This window comes from Carassius gibelio, chromosome B4 (assembly GCF_023724105.1).
Source record: "Carassius gibelio isolate Cgi1373 ecotype wild population from Czech Republic chromosome B4, carGib1.2-hapl.c, whole genome shotgun sequence".
Lineage (NCBI taxonomy): Eukaryota > Metazoa > Chordata > Actinopteri > Cypriniformes > Cyprinidae > Carassius > Carassius gibelio.
Window position 1 is genome coordinate 20,297,704 of NC_068399.1, and position 21,897 is coordinate 20,319,600.

The following is a 21,897-nucleotide window of genomic DNA, read 5'->3' on the forward strand; positions in this document are numbered from 1 at the left end:
TACACGCTCCCCACTCAGTGTAAATTTTGCAAACTGTAGTGAAAACCAGTGTCACAACTGTGGACGTCAGCCAGAAAGGAGAAGCTTCACACCAAAGAGCCATATTTAGACAACCTTGATGTATTGCATGCTTCCTCAGTCCTGTTTTTAATGGGAATTTGTTCCCCAAGCTAAACTGTAAATTGCTTTTATTCAGCAAAAACACTAATGTAAACTAATCTAAATGTATCAAAATTGAAAGCGAAGACATTATAATTTTACAAAATATCTCTATTTTAAATGCATTCCATTGTTTTTAACTTTCTTCACCAAATCAGTATATTACAGTCATTTCTGAAGCATCATATGACACTGAAGACTGGAGTAAACCAACTGCTAAATAAAACGAAAGTAAATGCCTAAAAAATTACAATGCATTGCATTTAATGCATGTAACATGTAAATTATATTTGAAATATGTTCACTGTATTTTATTTTCATCAGCAAAATTTATTTATAAATGATATATATAGCACATTTAATAAAACCTCAAGAGGAGGCATGTGTAAAAATGTGTGAATAATGGGCTTTCCAGTTTTGCTCAGATTTTTGTGGGTCAGGTTGCGCACTAATACTCTGTATTCGCCCATTTTTTCCACCACTTCTCTATAAGCATCTTCATAATTTCCTTTTTATATGGGGAGGGTGGAAACCAAGCAAAAGTGGGTCAACAAGGTACATCTGACTTTGAGATATGTACCCTACTTCCTCCTTCCACCTTCCACAAACCAACAACAAATCACCTCATCTTTTGGTCTACTGAGAGCTTGCCCAAAATAATTTAATCAAACTACAACATGTTGCACTCCAACTTCCATATCTGGTTTTGACTAGATATCGGCAAGTAATATGTCTGAGTAAATGAGATCACTAGGTCAGACATGATTACTGTTTGTACAGTTTACAAAGTGCTTGTCTCAGCACTAAAGGTTAAAATATACACTGATTCGTATAAATGTAACTTAGTCAAGCTAGCATGGCAGTTTAAGATATTAATCCATTAGTTATTTAAAGCAAGGAAAGTTACTCACGCAGAGAGTGCCACTCATCCTGACGAATGGTCTTGGTGATGTTGTAAGAGAGATTCTTGGGTATTGCAGCCGAGGAGTAGTGGTACTTGATATAGGAGCATCTTGCAATGGACCCTGCAAGTAGAAAAGGAAAAAACTGTTTACTATAATCCCAGAAACATGTTTATAATAAAAAGTTAAAGGAATAATTCACCCAAAAGTGAAAATTTGCTAGTGGTTTTCATGCCCTCAGATCATCCAAGTCCATTCAAAATTTAGCATTATATCACTTGCTAACCAATGAATCCTCTGCGGTGAATGGGTACCATCAGAATGAGAGACAAACAGCTGATAAATGCACAGTATGTAATCCACAAATAATCAGCATGACTCCAATCCATCAGTTAACCTCTCGTGAAGTGAAAAGCTAAGTATTTGAAAGAAACAAATTTAGAATTTAAACAATTGCTTCTGGCCGAAATACAAGATTAATGCGTCCTTCAATGAAAAACGCCATCCCTTGTTATCCCATATATCAAAATACTGATATATATTTGTCATTTGGATGGCAATATTAAATATTTTCAGTATATTTGAATTTTTGGGTGAACTATACTTTCAAGTGAATTATGTCTATAATGCTAAGAAATGTAATGATCCATCAGTATATTGTACTGACAAGTACAACAATAGTCTTGATTTAAATAGAGAAACATTTTTTAGGCATGTATTGCACAACACGCTCCTGATTTTCACTTCACTGTATTTAGCACGATCAGAATACAAATCTTCACACCTTCGATTTCCTTCTTTCATTCTCTTTGAGAAAGAAAAGGTCTCATTTTTAGCATCCCAGGAGGCTTTTTCAACATTTACAAAGTAGTGTGATTGTGTTTCTCTTTGTTTCTAATCAAACGGCGGTTTCCTGTAACCTGTCACATTTGAAATCCTTTTTCTACAGTGTACTTTGAGGCTTTCTGGTTGACTTGCACAGCATATCTCTCAAGCTTTGGGGAATGAGATATGTCACATAGTGTCTGAAATGATTTAATTTGGGAGCACTGTGAAGTGCGTTTGTGAATGATATGGCCTTTAGAATGAGGCTTGCACACATCCTCCCCTTTAGACAGGAATGATGTGCTCATGTGTCTTCAGAGCTCATGCACATTAACTGATCAGCAGTGAAAAATGGCTGACAAAGATAATGATACATATTTCTGAGTCCTAACGGGTACATGCCAGCAATCATTCCAGCTTGCACTATTGTCCAGGATATCATTTCCTGTTGATTATGAAACTCTGCAGATAGAAAATGGCAGCCTATATCATCCAGAAAAGAGAATTATAGTCCCAATGCTCGACTCTGTCTTCCATTATCTCTTTCTTCCAGGAACAACTAGACCAGCTAAAATCTCTGTTGTGTTACCAAGGGAAGGTCTAGTGTCATATTGAGTACCAAATCATTACACAAGTTGAAAATGGATGCGATAGCAGTGGATCTTTACTAGTGTGACTGTAACCAGATTTACTTTACAAAAATGTGTGTGTACACATGGTAATTCTTTAGCTTAGGGTCCAGTTCTCATTAATTAGTTGCTTATTAGCATGCATATTACTAGGATTTATTTTAATACTTACAAAGCACATATTCATTCCTTATTCTGCGTGACTTTCTTTTAGATCCATTAATCCTACCACATTCCTAAACCTAACTTAACATCTTAATAACTATTATACAGTAGCTAGGTAGATAGATAGATAGATAGATAGATAGATAGATAGATAGATAGATAGATAGATAGATAGATAGATAGATAGATAGATAGATAGATAGATAGATAGATATTACAATATAATTATTAATGTACAATATTAAATTCTACTAATTAGGGCCCAAGCCACTAGGGGTGTAGGGCCTTATTGTTTTCCTAGGGATTTTTTTTTCAACTGACTGGACTTTTTGGGAACCTTAATATGCTTTTGTGAAAAAAGGCTTGCTGTGGAATTTGCCATACTCCTAGGGTTTTCATCCAGTTGTCACCTAACTTGCGCAACATGATCACAAGACATAGGGCATGCTAAATTGCAAATTTTTATATCTTGGATGGTTTGGCTGTGGAGGGGTGATGCATTTATGAAGAAAAATAAGAAAGAGGAAGTGCTTAACAACTTTTGCATATATTGTCTTGTTTTTTATCAAACTTCAGCATTCCTAATGCCACTAGGGTGATGATTGCGCTCATGGCTTGGGCCCGTCATTGCTGCTTGCAGCTCTACTCACATGTACATTCATTTGAAATAAATTATGGAAACATTTTCTTTGTGTAGTGCCACAATATTTAAACTTTTTGGATTTTACAGTATCTGCTATTCAATTCCTTTCAACTGCTTGTATTCTCTGCAAGTTTAGCTGGTACACAAGTACCAGCAAGTAACAAATTTCATCATCAAACATGTCTCACGCTGAGTTTAACAAGTAACTCTACAAACTTCTCCTCTTACACTAGCTTGTAAGATAGATTGTTCTTGGCCCTGCGTATCCCTGCAGAGCAGAAGCCGATCGGGTCAGCGACCGAGTGTAAACTAAAACCATCTTTCTTCCAGGCTGACCAGACAGCAGTGTTCCTGGGTATAGATTTTTTGATGGCCAGCAATGCCTGGGAGAGTTGAATAGATTTTAAATATGCCAAAGAAAGCTAAAGGAATCACAGGTATTTAAGTGTCACTGGGACCATGGCACTTTGTTTAGTTTGAATGTATGACTCAAATATAAAGATGTTCAGTTCAGTTAGGGACATTGACTTTCATATCGTTTTAACATTGCAATGCTTGTCAAGTTGTTTTTTTATGGCTTAACTGGCATAAAATATCTATTTACAGCTACACTCCCAGGATTTTCTGCAGTCCTGATACGAGCCAGTCAATAAAAGGTCAATTGGCTTCCCTTGATGTCTTGTGCTGTTAGCACAAGGACTGTTTTTGGTCATTTTTGAGTGCGTTTTTTTTTTTTTTTTTTTGACAGCCTGTTTGATTAAATTTTTTCCTCTTGCTTATCAAAGAGTACTTGCTGTCTCCTTTCTTTTATATATATTATTATATTATATTATTATTATTATTATTATTATTATTATTATTATTATTATTATTATTGTTATTATTATTAGGGATGGCCGCTGATATTTATCGGCTGATTTTTCCTAAATTTACATTGGCATATCAGCTATATAAGGAACAAGGCTGATATAACAAACTGATGGTTTATTAATTAAATGCATGAAGGGACTGAGCTGTATAATGTCTGTTTTATAATCCTAGAGCTGCTGTCTGCACGTTAATGCTAATCAAATAACAAAAGAGAAAAGACTGCACACTATTCCTGACTAAATATCTTTTGTAACTTTCATAAGTGGACCTCATATGAATGATGACCCAAACTTTACTGATGTTTTATTAAGTTTATTGCATCCTTTTTCACTCCAAAAAAATCACCATAAGAGCTAAACAAAACACAGCACAAGAAGTGCACATTAAACTCTTTCTCTCAGTTGCATCATCATCATCAGCATACAGCGAATTACACAAAACACTTATTACAACTAACAGTAAACAAATATTTACAGATCTCATGCCTTTCCGGGGGGTGCTTAATAAACTGACAAACTTTAAATCCGAAGAACTGCGTCCTTTCATTACCCATATAGCTCCGTAGACTACAAAAAAAAAAAAAAAAAAAAACAGTCAAAATAAGAGTACCACCTTAGTAAAGGAGATCTCATACATATTTAAACTTGCAAAAAATATTAAAATGTATACAAAAACAAAAGTGGAAGTGACAAATATTGGTATCGGAAACGGCCAATAAGTGTCTGTTAAAATCAGTATCAGTGCCAAAAGATGCTATTGGTTCATCCCTAATATATATCTTGCCATCAAAATATATAGTATTTTGATCATGGCTTAAATGAGCAAAGTTCAAAATAACCTCCATTATATTATACTAGCATTTTATTGCTGCATTGTTATATATTCTAATGAACATGTATTGGATCTATTTAACATTCAGCAGGCCTACATAAATAAATATTAAATATATATATATATATATATATATATATATATATATATATATATATATATATATATATATATATATATACACAGTATATACATATATATATATAGTATATACATATAAGCTAAATTCTATAAATAAATAAATAAATAATAGTATTATTAATATCTATAGCATTTAGCCATGAAGCATGAGTTGAAGTTCACATCCGGACTTATTTCAGAAACTGCTGATCTACTGCAATTTTTTTTGTGCAACCATCTAGGGTTTACAGAGAATGGTCTGAAAAAGATAAAAATATTCAGTGAGTGGCAGTTCTGTGGGTGAAAATGCATTGTTGATGCCAGAGGTCAGAAGAGAATGGACAGACTAGTTCAAACTGATAGAAAAGAGTAACTCAACAAACAACAACTTGTTACAACCGAGGCATACAGAAGAGCATCTCTGAACATACAACATGGCGAACCTTGAAACAGATGGGCTACAGCAACAGAAGACCACACCAGGGACCACTCCAGTCAGCTAAAAACAGGAAACTGAGGCTACAATTTGCCATGGGCTCACTAAAATTGAACAGTAGAACACTGGATTAAGGTTGCCTGGTCTGATGAGTCTGGTTTCTGATGAGACATAGGGGCAGAATTTGACTTAAATAACACGAAAGCATGGATCCGTCCTGCCTTGATGCTTTCATGTAAATATGGACCAAAATCTCTGATTAAGACAGGTCTGAAGGCAAAAGGCATCCATGTGTACATATATATATAAAGAGAGACTCAGCAAGTACTATTTCTTTGGCAGACTCTCCTGTGCTGTCTGCTTTTCTGCTCATTGTACTAATCTAAAGTCTGCAGACAGGGATTTGGCAGACTGGAAGAGTCTTTTACTTATTTATGAATCTCCAGCCTGTCTTACTTTGCTTTAACTATCACAGAGTGGGAAAGTGCATTTGATATTTCATTTTTTTTTTTTTTTTCTGAAGGTTGAATTTGATGACTTTTTTTCCCCCGCAAGGGCATTTTCAGCTGTTTACTCCAGGATTAATCACTCCCATTATCCGCAGCTAATGTGTCTGCTCAGCCGAATTTCCAAATAAATAAATAAGTGCGTTCTAAATAATCCATTTGCGACACATTCCACACATTGCCAACCGAGGTGCGAAGGCCCTGACACAAAATTAATCACCCTTGAACCTCATCTTTGAAGTTCTTCTGGATTCTCTGGAATGTTTGCCAATGTCTTTGTCAATGATTCTTGAGCCCTTCGCTTCACCTTTCCCCTCCACTGGCCTAGTAATGAGTGAAACCTTTCTGAGAAAAACCTATATCGACAACAGCAGCTCTGCTCAACTTGAGGAAGGACTGTATGTCAATAAAGTCACAGATTACAAATACTATATTCTGATTTCTGACTTGGCCTGGGTCAATGATATGTGTCCAGTGTCCTCATTACATGTAATCTGGATCAATGTTATGTGGTGTACTGTACCATAATAGCACTGACGTATATGCAAAGTCACCACTGTTGTCGGTTTAATATTTATCTCCTCCTCACTCTGCGAAATATACCAATTTGAAAGTGGCACAGAGAGATTAATGTAACACGTTAATTCTGAGGTATTATAAGAGCAGAAGTTAATATCCTCTAACGGGTCATTTTAAAATAATAAGAATCGCAACAGTAAACAACACAACCATGTCTTATAATTAACACAATTCTTTATATATTTAATAACTCTGGATCCTTGTAGATATCCCCCTTGGAGGCTATAAAATTAACAAAATTGTTTATTTTTTTATTTTTCATAAATATTCAAGATAATTTATTTGCAGTAATGGCTGGCTACTACCCAAATCATTACATAAAGTGCATGAATTTATTATTTAGGAAGACTTAAGCAGTCACTATGCAAAAATATTCGACCATAAAATGCAACATTTTACGAACCAAAACTAAGTTTTATATTTAACTAAGAAATTAAATGTGTTATTTACATATTCAAGACTGCTTAAATTTCTTTATATTATAATGAATTATAATTGTAATTATGGCAAATTCAGTAAAAATATATTGGATATAATTTTCACATTTTAACAGTTTTCACTCAAGTGGTTTGGTTTTCTTTCCTTTAATTACATGGTGTCTCAGATGTTGCAGTTCATTCATTTATTTTTATATCATTGTTTTATTTTATTATTTTTTATTTTATTTGCATATTCAAGACTGCTTCAACTTATTTTATTATAATATATTATTAGAGCAAATTCTGTAAATATTTGTAAAAAAAAATTGATATCTTTGACATTTATCTTAGTGTTTTTCTATAAATAATATATTAAGTTAATTTATTTTTAAATTGTATTTACATTTATTTAAAACTATTTTAATTTGTTTTTGTCTAGCAATAGTGATTGATTTATGTGAGATGAGAGAGACTATGAATTCCTCCTTTACTTTAGCAATCACTACAAAATAAATAAATAAGTAAACAATAAAAATATTGACTGCATAAAGCAACATTTGACCAATCAGAATCAAGTATTCCACAGATCTGTGTAATACATTTATATAAACTTTTGATGGACTTCAAGTAATTGTACATCCCCTTAACATGTAGGGCAGTGCAAGAATTAAAGACCACTTTATTAGAGGTCAGGCCAAATGTTTTATACAAAGCCAAAGAAAAAGGCATGTCAAAGTGTAGCGCTGGATTAATGCTGACCTCTCTGTCAGGAGATATTTGCTGTCATTGCCACTGACTCCGGCAGGACTGTACAGAAGCGAGGGCTATATCTGTTCCAGTGATGTAGTTGTTTGCTAAGCAGTAACGCAGTTGTGGAGGCGAGAGCGATCAGGTGCCGGGGCTGATGTGATGCTTTTCATATTTATTTCCATTAATCATAAACACTGCTGCCATGTGCTGCTATACCCTTTGTTCAGTGGCGAGCATTAGTCATTTCTCTTTTCCTGTTGTCGTAGTGTTTGAGTCAAGTACACTGCTGAAGCTGCTTCACAGAAGAATGACAGATAGATTTTGTGTTTCTTTCTAATGATAGCCTATGTGATCTTCCCTTGTTCGCTGATACACTAAACAAATGCTTTTCAAAAATCATGATGCTTCATGAATCCTGAAATCTCAAATCCCCTTCCTTAAATATAAAGGCATATATATATATTTCATGTAATTGATGCCAAATATTAATTCATTGGATTATGTACTGTCAGTGTAGTGAAGCTACAAGACCATTTGAAAAATATTATAAGGAAACAGTTGTTTGGATTAAGTTTCCAACCCTCTACCAAAGTAATGTATATAAACCTGAAGAGGAAAATTAATTTATATATTTAAAAACTCTGGATCTCTGTAGAACTCTCCTTTGCAGGCTGAAATATTTGTATATTTGTTATGTTATTTAATCATTTATTTTTTATTATAAATTCAACACTTAGTTTATATTTTAATTTAAATGTAATATTAAATTTTATTTCATAATAAATGAACAGCTACTTACCACTTAAGTAAATTATGTATATGAAATAATTATATTATGACATATTCAACTATTTTGTTTCGTTTTATTTTATTTTAGCAACACTGACCAGCTACTTATGTGAGATGTGAGAAAAAAGAAACCGTAGATTGCTGCGGGAGGCGTTGTTCACTGATCACTTTACAAAAATATTGGACTGCAGAATCTGACTAATCAGATTTATTTTCAAAATAATTTATTGAGCACTTTTCACAGTAAATATTGTTCTAGACTAGTTGTACATAAAATATTTTCTTATAAACTCCAGTGAGCAATATAACCTTTATGAGAACAGATACAACAGAAAAGAGAAAACACTAGCTATTCGGCAAGATATACAAAAGTTTTTTAAATTCAAAATATAATAACTGTGATTAACACAATTTCCAACCAGTCTTTAGAAACATAATTGCAATGATAGTCAATCCTGGGTTTAATAATTCAGTCCATCTAATAGGCTATTTAAATAATTAATTTTTTTGCATTTTAAAAATTTTCCCCACTAGTAGTTACGTTTTATTTCCTCTAATTATATGGTGTTTTAAAAAATCATGCAATTCTTAAGACATTGTGCTTGTGCAGACCTTTATGACATAGCAAAAGCTGAACAGAAGGCATGATATGAGTACTTTATCAAAGCTGGAGTAAGCCATTCTTGACGCTAACAGTCCCAGAGCGGCATTATCATCTAGCTGACTCATAGTGTTTGACCTGACACTCCACAATCTAATTATAAATGTGCCTCATGGTGGTCTCTGTCCTTATGATGAAGATAAAGGCTGGTGATAAAGACTGAGAGAGGCTTTTGGCATAACTCTGTCTATGAGTCAAGATTCTGCTCCACTCCACTCTGTGCAGTCACCCACATGCATATGGACATCAAAGATTCCTGTCATCATACAATCTGTTTTTTTATTCCCTTTGCCCCAGGGAGCATTGGCTGATATAATGCATGTGTGGCTTTATTATTTTTTAGTTGGGAAGCACAGTGCTAATGGCTGTGTACATTCAAGTTAATTTCCATTTTGTTAATTATTTTTATTGCAGTTTCTGTGCAAGCTAAGCGGCACATTCAGTGCACAATCTTCTAACAATAAAACCAGTGCATAAAAGTGTATTAAAAGTGTATAAAGAGAAATATGGATGTGTAATATTTTATTATGGCCACAAAATAAAAGAAAAAAGATAGAATGTGATAAATTACACAAATGCCATAATGCATTAAACATACAGCAAATTAAAAATATATTTGGCATTTCAATATCTGTTGGTCATAGATTAATCTATTGATCTATATGATCTAACTATATGATTTAACAAAAAATCCTGAAAATGATGATATTTACTTTTACCATATAAATATCTACTTTCCTTCTTTTTCTTGAAATTAAATATTCAATATTGTCATGATATATATATATATATAATTTTTTTATTTTTTTATTTTTTTTACAAATGAAACCATTCACAAGTACAGAGGTTAGAAAAAATATTATTTTAATATGTATGTTTACAAATTTATTTATTTATTAATAGAAAGAATATTTAAGTAATTGTTTTTCTCAAATGAAACTGACCACAAGCACCGAGGTTAAAAAAATAAATATTATACTTAAAGCAGTGCAATTAGTTTTTTTTTTAAATAGCTTAAATAATTTAGTAGCTGCCATCTCAATGCTAAATCAAAGAAATTATTTTATATGTAAATTCCAAAACCATACAGGTTCTCCAACACTTCAGTCCAGAGCCAGGTAACACATCTCTAGTTTGTGTGCTCACTCTGTTTATTCCTCCAGACGTGCGTATCGCTGGCAGAGACAGGCACGAGCGGCTGCCAGATGGATGCTGCTGTGCTGTACTCGCCCTGGCCTTATTATTTGGTGACCCAGATTGTGGTTTATCCCTCGCCGAACCCAAACCATGCTGGATTAACGGTGAGATACACCAGTTAAGTGCATTGGTTGGTTGTGTGTGGGGGATGTTATAACGGTCATGTATTCAATGACCCAGCTGATGTGTTTCATTGTCTTCATAATTACAACAAAGCACATGAGCAGTGCTGGTAGATCAGTCTGTTGCTGCAGGGAACATGAGGATAGATTGTATCTGCTTTACAAGTGAAATCAAATTCATTTAGAGGTGTTTCGTGCAGCCGCTGAGCATGACATAATGATGAATGTAATGTGCAGTTCATTTTGCCAATGCACAGATGTGACAGAGGACAATCGTGCTTGCAGTTCACAGTGGATGCTGGAGACCTATGCGTGTCCTTTAAACTTACATTCAGCTTGAATGTAGTTGATTGAGAAGGTTTTGTGGCTAGAACATAAAGATGATTTGTCTTCCATGAGCAAATTATTAATGAATACATGCACTGTAAATATCTTTCAGACAAGTGAAAATAAAGTGAAGCTAGCAAAGTTTAAGTTTGGACAAAATTAGACAACTTTGGATCAAGGTCATCTTTTTAGTCAGAACTGGTAAGTCTGATTTGTTTAGGTGAATTAGTTCATTCTATTTATTGAAATCATTCATCACTCAGTTTATAATTTTTGGAATAAATACATCTGATTAATATTGCATTTTATGCTTAGGATTTTAGAATCCACCAAATCAGCATATATTAAAATTGTAAACAATTGCTATAATATCATTTGTTTTAATTGTGTTTTTTTTTATCAAATGAATGTAGGCTTGGTGAAAATAAAAGACTTCTTTCAAAAACATAAAAAAATAAAAAAATAAAAAACGATGAGCAGTGGTGTATATTTGCCCAAATACCATTATAATGAATAAAAAAATAGTTGTTGAACATTGTGAGAACTTTACGACAATTTGATCATTTTATTTAATTGTGTAGTGTCAATAACTTTGGTAAACTATAGTTGTGATGGTGCATTTTTTGTGACCCACAGTTTTATTTCAAATAGTCTCTACACATCTACAGTTAAGTGAATCGATTTGAACGGATCATTAAGAAGAATCAGTTTATCAGAATTACTCCGTTGAATAGGACATCTCTAGTGGTTGTGCAGTAGCAGTTTTAATGCTAAGCCTATATTCACATGTAGTGCCCAATTATTTCCTTCTATGCTTTTAATATTCAGCTTTTGCAATCGAAGATCTGTCAGAAAACAGTAATGCTAAGCCTGGTTGGCTTTTTTTTAGCACTCTGCAGCATCACGCTGTCTTTGAAGGTCCAGGAAGGCTTCCCTCTGGAGTGGCTTGTCTCTTGTAATTCACCAGAATCAGTATGTACATTGTAGAAACCCTCAAGCCACTGTGTTGGAGAATGAAGACGGATGAATCCGGGCGGGTGTGTGGTCTGTTCGGCTCAAGCTCGCAGAGGGTGGTGGATCTCACCCGGATCCAGTGGGAAAATAAATAAATAGCCAATCAGAGCTCTCTTCGAAATCTGTGGGAGTGCGAAAGCCCTAAACAGTCATACATAATAAGCTAGAGCAGCATTCTTCTTGTAATGGAATTCATTTTATAACAAGGCTAAAACCTTGTTTATTGAGTTAATTACTACTTGATTTTTGGTCTTTGACAAGCTGTCAGAGAATGCCAGCCACTGTGTTTGTCTGCAGTAAATAATAAGCTGATTAAAAAGCAGCATTAGCATTATCTGTTGTGTGCAGGAGATGGAAGTATAGGCAGACATTACTGACTGATAGTATCTGGACACTGGCACAGAGCTCGTTAATTAAAGCCCTTAAAATGTCTGCCAACATGCTGTCCTTCACTCCTGTAGGAGAAAACCTTGCATTGCCATTAAACATTTTGCTGACCTGCACAGCAGATAGATAATGCTAACTTCAAGCTCCCATGGGATGCATTTGGTTTGAGGAGTCTTTGTCCAAGGGGTTGAATGTAAAAAAGTTGTCACCTCTCTTCTCTACATCTCATTTGTAGAGTTAATTATACAAGGAATGATTTTTGGGGATTCAGGTAAAGTTCAAAGCAGAAAAAAAAGCAAATGATTAATGAGATATAAATAGGTTTTAACTGAAAATGTTTTGTTTTGTGCGATGCCGCATCTACAGTTTAAAGTCCTGGAAGTGCGATATTAAAAGACATTACTGAGTGCATCTTTAAGATTTACAGCATGTAGTAATTACCAATTAATATACCAGCCAACTGGCCAGATTGTATTTACTCAACAAAGCCAATTTTAGCTTTCTGGAGATGCTTGATGAGTGTTAATTTTGTGTCCTGTTTACATTTTATGATAGGATAAAAATGTGGAGCATATAAAAATTCTCGAGTAGTTACAAAAGGTTTGTAATCTTTCGAATAAAGTAACTTATTGACCGAAAACCCTTTATTATTGTTGAGATAGAATAATGAATGGGTCCAAAAACGGGATTGTTTGGACAGAAAAGCAAACAGAAAAGCAGCATTTCGCCTGTAAATAATAAATGGGAATGTACACTATAGTTCAAGATTGGCATCGGCCTAAATTAAATGACGGTGAAAGTTTTTATAAGACAGCTGCCTGGCTTTCTGCCACGGAAACAAATAGGCATGATCTGCCATCAGCCGCAGAATCTTTATGTTAAGTGTTCTATTGATGAAGCCCTTTACATGGGATCTAACGCCACTTTCAGGATTGCTGAGCTTTGGGTTGAGAATCAAGAGGCCAGGGGGCAGTGTTTTCTTTTGCTGCTATCTACTACTAATTACATGATCAGAAAGTTCTCCCTGTGAGACCTGTCCTGTGGAGCTCTTTATTGTTGGTTTGAATGAACTCAATGTTTGTGGTTGGTGAATTCAGGTTATTTTTGTGGTGTCACTCATAGGTAGATAGTCACTCAGTCTCATAGATTCCTGACATCAGTGCATCTACAAGCAAGCCTAGTTGGTTTGTTGTAAAGACGGATTTTAGCTATAGCTCATGGTAATGTGGTTTCATGTGGCCTTGGACTTCACAGCATTTTTAGCAGTAGGATTATCTGAAACATCTTTATTATAATTATTTTCTGTGAAACTCCAGTGATTTTGCTTCATTCAGATGGCTCATGTAAATGAGCTTTTATAATTGATTATATGGACCCACTTTATATTAAGTGGCCTTAACTACTATACTTACATTTTAATTAATAATTTAGTACAATGTACTTATTCTGTACATACATGTTTTTACATTGTACTTATATTTAAAAAAAAACTACATGTAATTACATCTGTATTTAATTTCTGTAATTAAATGTATAATTACACTGTTGACCCATACTTTACACCTTAACCCACCCTTAAACTTACCCATACCTCCAACCCTCTCCCTAACCTTACCCCTTTCCCACCTCAATAGCAGCAAAAGTGTTTTACAATACAATATGAACACAATAAGTACATTGTACTTATTTTTTTATGTAAGTACATAGTAGTTAAGGCCACCTAATAAAAAGTGGGACCGATTATATAAACTAAAATACTTAATTAGTGCCTCAAACTAAACTCTAAGTATTGTTTAAATGGTTCGATGCCAGTAACTGGTCAACTTTGTATATACATTATTTAAGTTGCCCAGTACACACAACTTTGCTTCCAGATAAACTAATAAAATAAAATCCATCTGTGTCATTCATGCTGACAGTTGTGCATAGTAAGACAGTCACATTAGAGCTTTCCAAATTCCAAAAGCGCTTTCCGTCTACATGTGGCGGTCTAAGACGAGACTAATCCTGAGACTACAGGTGATGTTCTACCTGTCTTTTTGGTAAGACGGTGCTCTTAAATTTTGCTTAAACTTTGAAAATCCCTGCCAGGGGTGCACATTTGATTTTCCGCGAATTGTTTGACCGAGAGCAGTGGCGTATTTGGCAGTGTGTAGATAAAACAGGCTCACAGGAAGTCAAATCTAATTCCAGGCAAAACCTTTCATCTCAGCTGGTAATAATAGACTTCAGAATTGCAGGACTAGCCACCTTTCCAAATGCATTGAGCAGACAGAAGTGGGATATTTCCCTGTATTTTTGGGATGAAAATGTCAAACCTGGCCCTCAGGTAGAGACAAACGTTGCTGTATCAAACCTCAACACAACATTAAGATGGGATTTGTGTGAGTGAAGTGTATGGGAATAAGCAAGAGACTGTATTTTTGACCTTCTTAGGCCAGTTGTGCATCAAGAGCCGAATCATTCTGAGACGTTTCCTTCCCGTAACTTTCACTACTATCCCAAACACCCACGTTTTTCTCACTGTGTCTGTAAATCTGTAGAATTTACTTTGAGAGCGATCAAGAGAGAATGCAGACATTAGTTCGGTCTTTCGGGATTTTGATGCAGGCTCCGATCCAAGAGGGTTATGAAGCTGCAGAGTCAATAAACAAATATCTTCCATTCACTAAGCACACACAGATGTCACCTGAAGCTGGAAGAGAGCTGTATGTGTGTGTGGAGCAGCTGAGCAGCTGGGCAGGTGGGGGTGGATGCAATCGCGATAGATTTGCAAGGTTGCTGAGCTGCAATCCTGCCAGAACGCATCTGTTTGACCAAGTCGGTCTTGAAGTTACACCATTACTAAAGTGACATGTCTAGAAGCCACACTTGATCTGTGCCATTGGAAGGCTGTGCCAATTTAGGAGAAATAAACACTACTGAGATCACTGAAGTGTAAACCCTCACGAAAGGCTGACATATAAGAGAGCTGACACATTATGACTCAAACATGAGCAAAGCACACCTAAATCAGCCAGTGAAATGAAAATCTGGGTCAGGGAAACTCGACGGCCTCAGGATCCAGTGCTTTACCGTTCCATCTGCTTACTATGGATGCTGCAAAGACAGAAATACATCTCATCTCCTCACATGCTTCCATTTCACTAGCCATCTAGAAGAATGTGTCACCATCTTGAGTATATTGAAAGCCCGCTGTCTGCTCAAGGCAATCACTATCGTTCCTCTAATTTTTGGGGAGTTACTAACTAGTGACAAATGGTTTTCTGCATTTTGCAAGTAGCATGAAAATAGTGCTTATATAATGGCATCAACTTTATATTTAAAGCTACAAAATGCTACATAAACCTCTTTTTACATATACTGTATTATATATATATATATATATATATATATATATATATATATATATATATATATATTAATATATATATATATATATATATATATATATATATTAATATATATATATATATATATATATATATATATATATATTTTTTTTTTTTTATTTATTTATTTGTATATATATATAATTGAAAAAATATAGATATTTAAATTAAAATTAAATTAAATTAAATGGAAAAATCATTTAAATATTTAATTCAAATGTTTTAATAATGAATTATTTTTTACACAAATGAAAAGTAAATGTATATTTTATAGTAAAACAATAGTAAAATATTATATATATATATATATATATATATATATATATATATATATATATATATATTATTTTTATTAAAGAGAATTAGCATTAAATAGTACAGAATTAGACTCATGTATATATATATCATTTACATTTTGTGCTATTTTATGCTGACTAAAATTTTTCTCTTTAATAAGAATAATATTTTTTTAAAAAATTACTAATCTACTATTATATTATTACTATGTAATTTAAATTTTGTACTTTTATATGAATAAAAATAATATTTTACTAATAAACTACAATATCTCACTGATTTCAGTCCCCATTTTTTGCTTTTTGTATAATGCCATTATATTGTTTTTATAACATTATATTATTATTATTATATTATTATTACTTATATCCATTCATCAGCAATCTAGATCCTATTTTAGGCGGTCTTTATGGGGTCTAACAACACCTATGTTATCAATTTGTTTTCACTGATGCAAATAAAAATTTAGTAGCATCTATGCAAATACAGTTGATGATATGACCCACACATGAACTGACTGAGAGGGAATAAGGAGCAGCATTGGGTCAAGTCTTGTCAACATGTTCTTTTTGCACGGCATCTTAGCCCATTATCCCCGCAGACAGTTTCTTGGCATCCTTCCTAAGTACTAATGCATGCCTAACAACATGGGCTGCCTCTGCACACCGTGCCATGCTGGTGTGCCAATACATTTGCAGAAATGCCATTATGCCAGAGAAAGTTAGCCACATGGGCCAAAATTAACTTTTTGCCATAACTGCAAAACGTTGGATGAATTAAGAATATTTACCACCCATAAATACATTTTTACCATCCATGAAACCGTATTTTCCATGATTTTTGTTTCGTCCAAATGGCAATTAGATTTTAGACCTGTTTAAAAATAACCTTTTGTACATTTCCTTTCATCAGGAGTGATGCCTTAAAATGTTGTTTATGGAGGAAACTGCTAGATTTAGAAACTGAATGTAAATCTTGTATTTTCCAGAAAGCATGTGACCTCAGTCTACATCTGCTAGGTACAAGGAGCATTTAGGGTCATTGGAGTTTGGTAGCCAGAGAGAAATGAGGCTACCCCATAAAAATCTTTTTCAGGTGTGTTAAAATGAGCTTTAACCCCACTGTGATAAGCTAAGAATGCATATACACGTTTTCCGATCAAGGCCCATTGACCCACAGAGATCTTTTTAACTGATTGATTAGCTTGCAAATGTACAGGGCAAGAGACTTGGGCTTCACTCGATCAATTCCTCTGCTAGAGTCATGTTACTACAAGATGTGATGGCCAAGCTTGTCTCCTGAGAGGATCTGTCTCTACATTTCTGGGTCTGATTTTTTCTTTCAATATTAATGCAAATTAAAAAGTTATATTTATTGAAATATTGCATTATTAAATTTGAGATATTTTAATATGCATATAAATTATAATTAAATATACATTTTTATTGTTTTTATATCAACTTTTTTCAATACATATAAATGAGCTCATGTAATTAAAAAACAAAACAAAATTATATTAAAATACTGGTCAAACTGATTAATATTTAAAGTAATCTCATTTATACAAAGTGTACTTTGTCCAGTGGTTTTATCCGTGCTGTGTGGTTTATTTGGAGCGTTTCATTTCCAAATATCTCATAAGTTTATTTGGGGATTTGTGATGACAAGCAAGATTCAGATTATGTATAAATCTTAATTTATGTTGTCCACATTTAAATCAAGTACATTTAATATTAATCTCTACATCTTATTGTTCAACGCCAGTGATTTCTTCAAAAGTGTTTAAGGTTGTAGATCCCTACAAAAGTGTAGGTCTTACACATTTGCCCCACTTCCTGGAGCTTGAAAGCTTGTGTTTCCTCCTTTTTGATCTGCTCATTTCTCACTATTTTAGTCAGGCTGGCTCGGCCAGCCGTTTAATTAATGTGAACAGAACGTTACTCTCTCCATCCGTCTTTCTCTGTGTGCTTCTCTCCAACTTTGAGTGGTATGTTATCTTCCACTTTCCCAGAGCAAACCTCGTTGTTAATTAAAAGCTGCCAAGTCCTTCTTACGGAGCAGCCATTTGAAATGAAGCCTTTCTGGGAACTACAGTCACACGCTTTCCCCCCGAAGAGGACGAATAAATCCTTGGCACATCCATCTCTATCAGAGCGCATGTGTTAGTCGCTGTAATGTGAAATAACAGCTTTAAAATGGCAAAATGCCCCATAGATTATCTTTTTCCACCTAGGACATTAAAGTCTTTTATATTATTTTTACCTTATACAGACATATTTATATTTATTCCTATCATGGAAAACACTAAAACTAAAGCTGATTTTCAAGATTTCTGCTTCTGCACAAATGATTATGTGTCCTTCAAAGCAATTGAATGTCTAAAAATTTAAAATCCAGAGCTGCGTCTCATCATTTTTGATGACAAATCCTTTAAATTCATAATCTGAACATGCACCTCACATGTTAAATTGAGCTTAGCAAGCATTACATTCATTATTCTCATTTCATTCATGCAAAATTGTCATATGACGACGGGGTGTGAGGTCTGTAATAATGTTGAAAGGACACATCAGCATCCATATTCGCAAACTTCAGCAAATTCTTGCTTTGAGCTGAATCATGTTAATGCCGAGAAAGCCATTCGATTTATGGAGATTTGTGACATTAATCTATTGACAGGCGTAGTTGTTACATACGCAGCAATATGTTCATGGTTTCTCACTTAGTCCTGGGTTTTCTGAGCAGGCAGGAAAGTGTAGGAATCGTAGACAGAAAAATGATCCATAAATACAGTGACTTTGTAGGCTGGCACCATGGTGCGTGCCATCTTTATCCACAATCTGGTATGACTGCTTCCTTCCTGTATGTCACCTCACAGATGGGGCGATTACTACGGTGCTGTCAGTCCATTTGTACACTGTAACTACTTCACGGATTACCATCTCACCGAAGGCACAAGCTGCCTGCTTGTCAAACAAACATACATTTGGCTGGGACTAGAAATGTGTACTTTCAGTATAGGTAGCAAATACTGCAGGATATTGTGTAATGGTGTTTCAAATACGTTTACATTGCATTGCAAGTTTTTAAATTCATGTTTATACCTTTCAGACTCATTTCATCTTTGACGTTTTGTCTTATGATTTATTTTAGATTACATTACATTTTACAATTCTGCTGATTTGTTGCCAAGACAAAGTGTTATCTAGCTGGCTATCATGGATGAGATTTTCTTTTCTTTTTTTTAAGTGCAAGCATAATTTACATTTTAAAGTGCAAAAACTGTGTACTCTTGTAAACTGTATTCTAATAATTTTAATTCATTTAAAAAAATATTTAGAAAAATCTGCTTTTACAATGCATATATAGCTGTTTCATACAGCAGTTTTTTGTGTAAAGAAAATAAATAATTTTAGTGTCATGACCATTTTTAATTGAAATGTTATGAATGTCTATAAAATATAAAAATACATTGCAGAAAAAATGATATATATTCTGTGAACAGTTTGAAAACAGTTGGCTTCAATTATTATAACACTATAAATAATTTCACTAAATGTTTGGGATGAGCATGACGTGTGTGTGTGTGTGTGTGTGTGTGTGTGTGTGTGTGTGTGTGTGTGTGTGTGATAAGGGTTTCTTATGCTCATCAATAGATTAAAACATCAATTTCTGAATTTCTTTTAAATGTCATTTATTACTTTTTTTAAGATTCTATGAATAAAGTAAAAAGGACAGTATTTATTTGCAATAGAAATCTTTTGAAAAACTAAGAATGCTTTTACTGTCATCTTTGATCAATTTAATGCATCCTTGCTAAATAAAAGTATCCATTTTAAAATCTTGCTGACCCCAAACTTTTGATCTGCATTGTACTTTATTTATGTTTATAAATCTACTATTGTTCATTGTTAATTTAGTTTGTTTATGGTGTATAAATTTATGAATATATACATTTTATATAATTGCTTCAAATGTAAAAAAAATAAATAAATCTTTCATCTTTCAGCCTGTACTCTCAATAGGGTATATTTGTACCTTATGTGCCCCTAAAAGATTTTTAGTAGGGTACATATTACTACTCTAAGATACTAATATGCACATTTTAGGAGAAGATAAGATACAAAGGTGTCTCTTAAAGGGCACTGCCCTTGTGATCATTTGCAGAAATTAACAATAGTCTAAATCAAGTGTTTCTGTGATCTGCCTTCCTGCAAAGATCAGTTTCAACCTTAATCAGACACACCTGAAGCAGCTAATTAAGATCTTCAGGTCAGGATACACAGGTTTTGGTCATTTTTATTTCATGAATGCATTCATTAATGTTAACATTGGATCTGGATTCAGATGGGTTTATATGTCTCTTTCACAAACTCCTGACTGAAAGCTCTAGAGGACGACAGAAACGTCAGATTTAGAGAGTGACTGAGTTTTCAACAGATGACGACAGTCTTCAGATAGTTAGAAACAGGTATGTACAGCGCTCATGAAACCTTGTGGGTTGTTCTGTAAAAATAAAAGAATGCTTTTCCATCAAAAAACATGACAAAAAAAATCCATCCCTCTGTGAAGTTAATTATCCACAATCATTCTGTACCAGATCTCTGAATTTGTACCCCACCGACGAAAAGAAGAGCATATTCTCTGCTCCTCTGTATCCGTCATGCGATGTCAGTTCTGTGCTCTTCCATAACACATCTTACACACTCCAGTGTGCTTCAGTTCACAGCACACACCACATTAACACACCCCTGTACCCGCTGTTAGAAGCAGGAATTCAATTACAGACCCAACGTGGAGATGGAGAAAAAGCAGCGACCGGCTGCCTGAGACTCTCTCCATCACTTCATACTGGGCTCAAATTAATGAATCTCATTCCTGGGGAAACTGAGAGGTGGAAAGAAGCATTAAACGCTCAACTTTTTCAGCAAGATCAGGAAAAGTATGCAGCTCCTAATGACTGGAGTGCCGCCGGTGGCTTCCGACAGGATGTCGAATGTGGATTCTGTTTCAGTTGCTGTTGGAAACTGTGCCAGGCTCAAGTAACCTGAAATTTATCAAGTCTGTTTTGCTGCTAGTCTTGGTCATTAACAGCAGGGACTGAGTTTGAAATAGGAAATTGAACAAGGTGTGTATAGGCTGCGCATGAAAATGATGTGGGGATTCAGAAGGCTTCAGCTCTCCGAACATGTTGTCTGACAACTAAATAAGGTTGTTTGCTGATCATATTTCTTAATGGAACACAGTCTGCTAACTCGAGTGAACATTTTAGTGAATTGGTTCATTTAAGAATACAATATATATTTTTTTATATATAATCTCTTCATTTTAAACAATGATAAATAATTTAAATAAATAATAATATATTTCATAAAAATAATTATAAATATTATTATTACCTAAATTTATATTTATTTATCTGAATATGGCTAATGCAGTCACCCCAACTGAGATCCTCATTTTGTACCAGATAAATAGTCTTATATATAGGTTTATTACACTGTGTAAATCATGGAATGTGTTAAATTATAAATAATTGCTACTATTTGCTGCTATATACATATACACACACACACACACACACACACACACACACACACACACACACACACATATATATATATATATATATATATATATATATATATATTCAATCATAGCAGCAAAAAGTAGTATTTATTTACATTTCTTTTATAGAAATTGGTACTTTTATATAGAAATTATCACAGCAAAAAACAACAATATTATATGATTTTATATTACAATTATTTATATTACATTTACAGATCCTCATTTTGTACCAGATAAATAGTCTTATATATAGGTTTATTACACTGTGTAAATCATGGAATGTGTTAAATTATAAATAATTGCTAC

At 33.9% G+C, this 21,897-nt stretch overlaps 1 protein-coding gene across 1 annotated transcript in view; it reads right to left on the reverse strand.

Annotated features, from left to right (window-relative positions):
- The window catches only part of LOC127956974 (transmembrane protein 178B-like), an 84,905-nt gene that overhangs the window by 40,043 nt on the left and 22,965 nt on the right, over nucleotides 1–21,897 (reverse strand). The window contains exon 3 of the mRNA XM_052555309.1: nucleotides 1,071–1,184. Within this exon, the coding sequence (XP_052411269.1) occupies nucleotides 1,071–1,184 (114 nt within the window). The remainder of the gene's footprint in view (nucleotides 1–1,070; nucleotides 1,185–21,897) is intronic.